We start from the raw sequence: 10102 nt of genomic DNA, 5'->3' as shown, positions 1-10102 counted from the left end.
CTGAATGAAAATGTGCCTCTTGTTACATTGTAAGCTTTCTAAACTGTTCTACTGTAGTGTTTGTGTTGAGTGGTTCGCTTTGTTCCAGCAGTTTGATTAAGAAATCTCTTTCCTGTTATATTTTTAAAGAATGCATTGATCCATGTGTTTTGCAGGTTTGTTTTTTTTCAGCTTGTTTGTGTAATGAAATCCTGCAACAATTAAACCAAAATTTTATTTGTTAAATAAAGAAATGGTTTACTGACAAAGAGTTTGAGCCGTGATGTCATTTCCTGTATATCAGAGCAACACCTGAAGTGACCAGTGTTTAAAGTCAGAGTCAAATTTTGTGTCAGCATGACCTTGTGAAAACTGCTTGGCGATGCTTCACTACATTATCTGCTAACTGTTAGGGTGTAGAAGGATTAAACTCCCAGCATGACCAGTGGCAGGAGCTTCCTGATGCAGAGTTGAGTGTGGGGGATATAAAAGAGAAGCTGAGGCATCCCAAGGTTAAAGCTGGCATAACTGAACTTTAATGTTTGATGTGTGTTTTGGCTCTCCTGCACGCAGCAATTAATAGCTTGAACACAGCAGAGCTTGATATAAAAGCCTGGCTGTAGCTCAGGAGGTAGAGCAGGTCACTTAGTGATCGGAAGGAGGTTCGATCCCAGGCTCCTCCAGTCTGCATGCCAAGTATCCTTGGGCAAGATACTAATCCCAAGTTACTCTCCGATGCATCCATCAGAGTATGAATGTGTGTGAGTGTAGTTAGAAAGCACTCAGTATAGAGGTATTGCTTGTGAGAATGTGAACGTGGCGTGTTGTATAGAGTGCTTTGAGTACTCCGGGAGAGTAGAGAAGCGCTGTATAAGAATCAGTCCATTTACCATTACCATGAGTGACCAAAGTGTCTCTATTGTTGGGGAATTCGCTATTGAGTTGTGAAAGCTGCTTGATGTCTCATCAAACCAGCAGTAAAAGTCATTGAGGGCGTTGGCCAACAGTGGAGTGGGGCTGTGTGCTTCCTGAAGTGAAAATCTGGCATTTAAAGATGAATGGGAAAGACTCGCTCACAGCTGACTAATGAATATTTGCATGCATGCCTAAGAACTGCATTGACCCCATTTCACCCAAGCTTTAAAATTCTGCCTGCAAATATCAGAGGTGTAGTCATCTGTGTCCATATTTTCCCAGCATACGGGGGATTCCCATCATAATAAATCTTTTGGTAAGAGGTGATAAAAAACCTAATCAAAATTTTCCATCCAAATTGCCTCCATCTTTATGAGGCAGTGCATTTCCATTGTTCTTTCCATATTTGAGTCCATTCATCCTGTGTTATGCACACTCCTCCCTCCTTCTCCCATAATATCTTATTTGTAAAAAATGTATACAAACAGGAAATGTGTTTTTTGTTAACCTCACCACTAGGGATGCACCGATATCGATACCGGTATCTGGTATCGGCCTCGATACCAATTCAATTCAATTCAATTCAATTTTATTTATATAGCGCCAAATCACAACAAAAGTCGCCTCAAGGCGCTTTATATTGTACAGTAGATCGCACAATAATAAATACAGAGAAAAACCCAACAATCATATCATATGACCCCCTATGAGCAAGCACTTTGGCGACAGTGGGAAGGAAAAACTCCCTTTTAACAGGAAGAAACCTCCGGCAGAACCAGGCTCAGGGAGGGGCGGGGCCATCTGCTGCGACCGGTTGGGGTGAAAGAAGGAAAACAGGATGAAAGACATGCTGTGGACGAGAGACAGAGATTAATAACAGATATGATTTGATGCAGAGAGGTCTATTAACACATAGTGAGTGAGAAGGTGACTGGAAAGGAAAAACTCAATGCATCATGGGAATCCCCGGCAGCCTACGTCTATTGCAGCATAACTAAGGGAGGATTCAGGGTCACCTGGTCCAGCCCTAACTATATGCTTTAGCAAAAAGGAAAGTTTTAAGCCTAATCTTAAAAGTAGAGATAGTATCTGTCTCCCGAATCCAAACTGGAAGCTGGTTCCACAGAAGACGGGCCTGAAAACTGAAGGCTCTCCCTCCCATTCTACTTTTAAATACTCTAGGAACAACAAGTAGGCCTGCAGAGCGAGAGCGAAGTGCTCTAATAGGGTGATATGGTACTACAAGGTCATTAAGATAAGATGGGGCCTGATTATTTAAGACCTTGTATGTGAGGAGCAGGATTTTGAATTCAATTCTGGATTTAACAGGAAGCCAATGAAGGGAAGCCAAAACAGGAGAAATATGCTCTCTCTTCCTAGTCCCTGTCAGTACTCTTGCTGCAGCATTTTGGATTAGCTGAAGACTTTTCAGCGAGTTTTTAGGACATCCTGATAATAACGAATTACAGTAGTCCAGCCTGGAAGTAATGAAGGCATGAACTAGTTTTTCAGCATCACTCTGAGACAGGATATTTCTAATCTTAGAGATGTTGCGCAAATGGAAGAAAGCAGTCTTACATATTTGTTTAATATGTGCGTTGAAGGACATGTCCTGGTCAAAAATGACTCCAAGGTTCCTCACAGCATTACTGGAGGCCAAGGTAATGCCATCCAGAGTAAGAATCTGGTTAGATGCCATATTTCTAAGATTTTCAGGGCCGAGTACAATAACCTCAGTTTTATCTGAATTAAGAAGCAGAAAGTTAGCGGCCATCCAGGTCTTTATGTCTTTAAGACATTCCTGCAGTTTAACTAATTGGTGTGTGTTACCTGGCTTCATGGATAGATAGAGCTGCGTATCATCTGCATAGCAGTGAAAATTTATGCTATGTCTTCTAATGATGCTGCCTAGGGGAAGCATGTATAATGTAAATAGAATTGGTCCTAGCACTGAACCCTGTGGAACACCATAATTGACCTTAGTGGGTGAAGAGGACTCTCCATTTACTTGAACAAATTGGAGTCTATTAGATAGATATGATACAAACCACTGCAGCGCAGTACCTGTAATACCTACAGCATGTTCTAATCGCTCTAATAGGATATTATGGTCAACAGTATCGAACGCTGCACTAAGGTCTAGCAGGACAAGCACAGAGATGAGTCCACTGTCAGAGGCCATAAGAAGATCATTTGTAACCTTCACTAAAGCTGTTTCTGTGCTGTGATGAGCTCTGAAACCTGACTGAAACTCTTCAAATAAGCCATTCCTCTGCAGATGATCTGTTAGCTGTTTGACAACTACTCTTTCAAGGATTTTTGATATGAAAGGAAGGTTGGAGATTGGCCTATAATTACATAAGACAGCTGGGTCTAGAGATTGCTTTTTAAGTAAGGGTTTAACTACAGCCACCTTGAAGGCCTGTGGTACATAGCCGATTATTAGAGATAGATTGATCATATTTAAGATTGAAGAATTAATTAATGGCAGGAGAGCAGTTTTGTAGGAATGGGGTCTAAAAGACACGTTGATGGTTTGGAGGAAGTAATTATTTATTTATATTTCTAAGTTAACTCAGAAAGATCAATTGGAGAAAAAGAGTCTAACTTAACATTGATGGTACTAAGAGTAGCTGTAGATAATATTACATCTGTGGGATGATTATTGGTAATTTTTTCTCTAATGATAAAAATTTTATTTCTGAAGAAGTTCATGAAGTCATTACTAGTTAACGTTAAAGGGATGGTTGGCTCAGTAGAGCTCTGACTTTTTGTCAGCCTGGCTACAGTGCTGAAGAGAAAGCTCGGGTTGTTCTTATTTTCTCCAATCAGTGACGAATAGTATGATGTTCTGGCTTTGCGGAGGGCTTTCTTATAAAGCAGCAAACTATTTCTCCAGGCTAAATGATGATCCTCTAAATTTGTGACACGCCATTTCCTCTCCAGCTTACGAGTTATCTGCTTTAGGCTGCGTGTTTGAGAATTATACCACGGAGTCAGGGACTTCGGATTTGAGGCCTTAGTTTTCACAGGAGCTACAGTATCCAGAGTCGTACGTAGGTGCAATTATTTTATCTGAGCTGAGCACTAAATCAGATAAAAAGTCTGAGAAATCAGAGAGAAACTCTGTGTAAGGCCCAGGTGGACGATAGATGATAACAAGTAAGACTGGTTTCTGAGTTTTACAGCTGGGGTGGACGAGGCTCAGCATCAGGCTTTCAAATGAATTAAAAGTCTGTCTTGGTCTTTCGTTAATTAATAGACTGGTGTGAAAAATTGCTGCCACACCGCCCCCTCGGCCTGTGCTTCGAGGTTTCTGGTAGTTAGAATGACTCGGGGGTGTTGATTCATTTAAACTAACATAATCATCCTGCTGCAACCAGGTTTCTGTAAGGCAGAGTACAGTTTTTTAAAATTGGTTTGGCACTATTTTCATAACTAAAGTGTGCATTTTCAAATCTCTCAGTACAAAACTCACATTTGATCACATTTGTAACACCACTAGTCATTCTTTTAAATCTGATGTCATGATTTCATTGCATTTGCACATATTTACATTCCACGTAATCATTGTATCAGAACACATGATCACTGTGATATATTTTGAGAACATTTGCTTTAATCACCCAAACAAAACAGTAAGCTCTTTTTTCAACTTAGTATTTTTACCAATCATTTCATTCAGGAGCAAATAATACAAGGTAAGCGATTCAAATTGTCCTTGGTGATGAATGAGTGTAACTGAACTGTAAAACTGTACACAGCAAATATTACACTTATGTTCAGACATAAAAAAAACCCACATATATATATACACACACACACACACACACACACACACACACACGAAAAAGGGAGAAAAAAAAACAAGTCATTTACATAAGCAAAATATATTTTTATGTTATTTTATTCTTATCACTTTTACACAATTAATCAAGCCGGTCATTAACATTGGGCCATAAATTTTCATCAACATCACAGTGGATGTCTTCGTTGTTCAGGCACCGTGGGAAAAATCTCCTGGCATGACGAATCCAGGCTTGACATTGCTCAGCAGTTATATCACCACAAGCTTCACACATGGCTTGAAGAAGGGAGACATGCTCATGGGGATGGCGATCATACACCTTCCACCTCCATGTAGAGAAGAATTCCTCAATTGGGTTGAGGAAAGGGGAATATGGTGGAAGATAGAGGGTCATGAAGCGAGGATGTGTTTGAAACCATTCCTGAACCAACTGTGCATGGTGGAAGCTGACATTGTCCCACACAACAACATAGATGATGTCTTCTCCCTGACAGGCCTACTCCAGTTCATTTAAAAAAAAACAAAACAAAACCTAACTATCAGGTGTTCAGTGTTGTATGACCCTAGAACTGGTCTACAGCCTACCACACCATCTTCAGATATAGCTGCACACATTGAGATGTTTCCCCCACGTTGTCCAGGGACTTGGATGGTAGCCCTTTGTCCAATAAGGTTACGTCCTCTGCGTCTAGTTTTTGCCAGATTGAAACCGGCCTCATCAACAAAAATATACTTGTGATGATTCACAGCAGCGTCCAGCTCCATCACCCTCTAAAATGATAATGTAGTTAGTTTTTTTAACAACTAATAGTTGTCAGTATTGTTACAGTAATTGCATGCCAGTTTAGTGTTGTACCTGAATATATTCTGAACGCAGTTGTTTCACCTGGACATTGGTCCTCTCAAAAGGAACCAAGTAAATTTGTTTCATGGAAAGCTGGTGCTTCTTCAAAAGCCGGGCAATCGTTGGAAGGCTAATTGATGGCACATTGGCAAAGGTGTCATTGCTGTTCTCAATAGCCTGTTTGATTTCAGACAGCCTTATGTCATTCCTTGCCCTGACCATTTCCACCACAGCCAACTCCTGCTGGTCAGTCAAAACACGTGGGCGACCACCACCAGGTTGTCTCCTGTTAATTCTGAGGACAATCATATACTGTCAATATTGAAGTATTACCAATCACATTACTGTAAACTGACAATTACATGTTGTTCATCTATACAATAGGGTACTATTTTTTAGAAGTGAAGTTGCTATAGCAGACATACCGGTTTTCTTGGCAAAAAGTTTGGATGATAGAGCTGACAGTTGACCTTTGTAAATTAGGCTGTACCAACCTGGCAGCCTCAGCCATGGTAAAGCCTCTGTTAACCACATGGTCAACAATGATGGCCCGGACATCATTAGAGATGATGGTGCGTTGTCTTCTGCCTACATTTCTCTGAAGACCACCTCTCTGTCGAGGAGCACCACCACCTCTCTCTCTTTGTCTGTGCCCACCTCTCTGTCGAGGAGCACCACCACCTCTCCGATGAAGGTTTCCTCTCCCTACGAGTCTATCCTGCTCCATATTTGAACAGTGCAAAGTCTCAAACACAGTTCTACTTATATGGTAACTAATTGTGATCATCAGGGGGAAACAATTAGCAATTAGTATTTCTAGATTGAAAGCTCTTGCAGCAATGTGTAACTTACAAATGACCAGACAACAATCAGTCAAGTTGAAAATCCATGGACATAATGAATGATTCATTGATTAAACATTAAGATCAGTTGAATTGAATGACAGACAAATGTATTAAACTGAATGATAAGAGATGCAAATCAAAAATTTTATAGTGATAACATTATGAAAGGCAGTAACTGTGAACGAAACATTTATTTAGATGAAACACTTATTTTGTGTAGTGAAAGGGATATTTTGTCATTATGTGTATTGTACTAACACAATTGGAAATATGCTGAAATGTTTGAAAAAGGTGCACTTTTGATGATCTGTTGTGATATAAGTACGGAGAGTTTTGAAAATGTACCAATTGCTTGTGAAAACTGCGCCAAACCAATTAAAAAAAACTGTAAATCGATTTGTTGGTCAATTATTAAGTCATGTACTAACAGAGACTTGGAGGAGAGAGACCTAATATTTAATAATCCACATTTCACTGTTTTACTCTTTGGTTCAGATGTGGATTCTGTATTGCTCTTTCTTTTTGATTTTTTATGTTTAAGTTGTTTGTTGCTGGTTTTTGGTTTGTTTTTTGTCTGTTTGGGAGCTGACACAGTCTCAATGGAGATGGGTTTTTGGGGGGGTAGCAGGAGGAGAGAAGCTGCAGAGAGGCGTGTAAGACTGCAACTCTGCTTCCTGGTCCCAACTCCATTTTATACCACATTTTCTAAAGTACTTGTACTCGTTGAAAGTCCCCCGAACTGGGGACCGATACCACGGTCTGAGACCTGTCTATGTTTGAGCGACATGTGAGGGGGTCAATCACAGGCGCCGAGTGCCCGCCCCCAGGCCCCGGCTGCAGCTCGGAGCTGGGAGGAGGCCAGGCGAAACAAGTGAGCCGTGTGGAACTATTTCAAAGTGAACGAAGACGCAAAAACAAAGGCGGACTGCATATAGTGCTCAGCTCAGCAAACAGTTATCCTTTGTCCTCCCTGGTGAACATGATGTGAGGAATCTTAGTACTCTAAAGTGTTATCCCAGTTACATTTTAATCTTTTTGTTCACCAGGGAAATAGTAGTATTTGTTAGTAATCCTTGAATATAACAGAGATTTCTGCAACTTTATATTACAACTTATAGAGCAGCAAAATGTAATCTTATATTTAAAACACTGACAGGATGTTCAAGTCAGTGCAGTACTTCTTGTGTTTAATAACCACCAACCATCTACAACTACAGACATAAGTAATTAGAGTTTAATTATCAAAAGACGAACAAATTTTTAAAAAAAAATTGAAGTTGGACCTGGGGCTTAGCTGCACTTCTATGTAATAGCAATTTCAGCCACAAGGTGGAGCAGTGAGTCAGAGTAACTTTTATCTAATCAAGGAAAGAGCGCATTCTTATTTACAGTGGCAGAAAAACAAAAGCACTATATAAATACACATTAGTTACTTACAGTGAGAAATTATTCACAAGAAATGACGGCTGCCACTTTCCCCAAATTCAGACCATGCAATCCTCAAAGAAGGTGCAACAAACCATAGAGCTGCACGTCAGACTTACCAGGCCTCGTTTAGCACATTAAATATTAAAGTTCTCTAGCATATCGAGACTATCTCTACACAGCATAATATAATCCATATGTACGGGGTACAACCCCCCCCCCTCCCTTGGTTGTGGCTTGTGGATATTTCTTTAAGACACTAGTAAGTATGTGTGATATCCTGACATTATGAATTGTAAATGTAGCTAATTTTGTAATATTTTTCAATTTTTCTTCCTTCATTTAATATTTCTGTCATGTTGTTTTTGTTGTTGTATTTAGTTTTTTATCTGTGTGTACTTTTTTAGTCTGGATGAAAAAGTTGGATGTAGCTAGCTGTGATGTGTGGTGCATTAAATAGTTGGTGTTTATTCTACTTTTCACTTTTGGAACCTTTGGAAGTGACGTCACCTTTGGTTGCCGTGGAAACAATCCGTGCATCTCTCAGAGCTCTGTGAACTTTATGATGATGACCATTAATCAAACTTCATTCACATACAGGGAGTGCAGAATTATTAGGCAAATGAGTATTTTGTCCACATCATCCTCTTCATGCATGTTGTCTTACTCCAAGCTGTATAGGCTCGAAAGCCTACTACCAATTAAGCATATTAGGTGATGTGCATCTCTGTAATGAGAAGGGGTGTGGTCTAATGACATCAACACCCTATATCAGGTGTGCATAATTATTAGGCAACTTCCTTTCCTTTGGCAAAATGGGTCAAAAGAAGGACTTGACAGGCTCAGAAAAGTCAAAAATAGTGAGATATCTTGCAGAGGGATGCAGCAGTCTTAAAATTGCAAAGCTTCTGAAGCGTGATCATCGAACAATCAAGCGTTTCATTCAAAATAGTCAACAGGGTCGCAAGAAGCGTGTGGAAAAACCAAGGCGCAAAATAACTGCCCATGAACTGAGAAAAGTCAAGCGTGCAGCTGCCAAGATGCCACTTGCCACCAGTTTGGCCATATTTCAGAGCTGCAACATCACTGGAGTGCCCAAAAGCACAAGGTGTGCAATACTCAGAGACATGGCCAAGGTAAGAAAGGCTGAAAGACGACCACCACTGAACAAGACACACAAGCTGAAACGTCAAGACTGGGCCAAGAAATATCTCAAGACTGATTTTTCTAAGGTTTTATGGACTGATGAAATGAGAGTGAGTCTTGATGGGCCAGATGGATGGGCCCGTGGCTGGATTGGTAAAGGGCAGAGAGCTCCAGTCCCACTCAGACGCCAGCAAGGTGGAGGTGGAGTACTGGTTTGGGCTGGTATCATCAAAGATGAGCTTGTGGGGCCTTTTCGGGTTGAGGATGGAGTCAAGCTCAACTCCCAGTCCTACTGCCAGTTTCTGGAAGACACCTTCTTCAAGCAGTGGTACAGGAAGAAGTCTGCATCCTTCAAGAAAAACATGATTTTCATGCAGGACAATGCTCCATCACACGCGTCCAAGTACTCCACAGCGTGGCTGGCAAGAAAGGGTATAAAAGAAGAAAAACTAATGACATGGCCTCCTTGTTCACCTGATCTGAACCCCATTGAGAACCTGTGGTCCATCATCAAATGTGAGATTTACAAGGAGGGAAAACGGTACACCTCTCTGAACAGTGTCTGGGAGGCTGTGGTTGCTGCTGCACGCAATGTTGATGGTGAACAGATCAAAACACTGACAGAATCCATGGATGGCAGGCTTTTGAGTGTCCTCGCAAAGAAAGGTGGCTATATTGGTCGCTGATTTGTTTTTGTTTTGTTTTTGAATGTCAGAAATGTATATGTGTGAATGTGGAGATGTTATATTGGTTTCACTGGTAAAAATAAATAATTGAAATGGGTATATATTTGTTTTTTGTTAAGTTGCCTAATAATTATGCACAGTAATAGTCACCTGCACACACAGATATCCCCCTAAAATAGCTAAAACTAAAAACAAACTAAAAACTACTTCCAAAAACATTCAGCTTTGATATTAATGAGTTTTTTGGGTTCATTGAGAACATGGTTGTTGTTCAATAATAAAATTATTCTTCAAAAATACAACTTGCCTAATAATTCTGCACTCCCTGTATGTTTAGCTTGCTGACTGTCTGAGGGGTGTCCAAAAATGTGGGCTTTATAAATAATTGACAAACTTTCTGGAGGAAGCCTGGTCTTGTTAGGAGAGACGGCATTCATTCCACTTTGAATGGAGC

The 10102-nt window shown here is 40.4% G+C and overlaps 1 protein-coding gene across 1 annotated transcript; it reads right to left on the bottom strand.

Moving 5' to 3' along the window:
- Positions 1-4304: 4304 nt before the first annotated feature.
- On the bottom strand, positions 4305-6776 carry LOC109195588 (uncharacterized). Its single transcript, XM_019347840.2, has 3 exons — positions 5972-6776; positions 5559-5841; positions 4305-5473 (listed from the first exon to the last, which is right to left on the bottom strand). Exons 1-3 carry the CDS (start codon positions 6454-6456, stop codon positions 5213-5215), a joined length of 1029 nt encoding a protein of 342 aa, XP_019203385.1. The 5' UTR covers positions 6457-6776; the 3' UTR covers positions 4305-5212.
- Between the last annotated feature and the right edge of the window lie 3326 nt (positions 6777-10102).

This window comes from Oreochromis niloticus, unplaced genomic scaffold (genome assembly GCF_001858045.2).
Source record: "Oreochromis niloticus isolate F11D_XX unplaced genomic scaffold, O_niloticus_UMD_NMBU tig00000235_pilon, whole genome shotgun sequence".
In the NCBI taxonomy this organism is placed as follows: Eukaryota; Metazoa; Chordata; class Actinopteri; order Cichliformes; family Cichlidae; genus Oreochromis; species Oreochromis niloticus.
This window is presented reverse-complemented; position numbering and strand designations above follow the sequence as displayed.

What these genes read in the sequence shown, in the direction of transcription:
- LOC109195588 (XM_019347840.2), bottom strand. Translation starts at nt 6,456, where the DNA reads ATGAATCATTCATTATGTCCATGGATTTTCAACTTGACTGATTGTTGT. An exon ending in ACTTTTTGCCAAGAAAACCG is followed by an intron (nt 5,842 to 5,971) that starts GTATGTCTGCTA and finishes GATTGTCCTCAG; the next exon opens with AATTAACAGGAGACAACCTG. An exon ending in TGCGTTCAGAATATATTCAG is followed by an intron (nt 5,474 to 5,558) that starts GTACAACACTAA and finishes TTATCATTTTAG; the next exon opens with AGGGTGATGGAGCTGGACGC.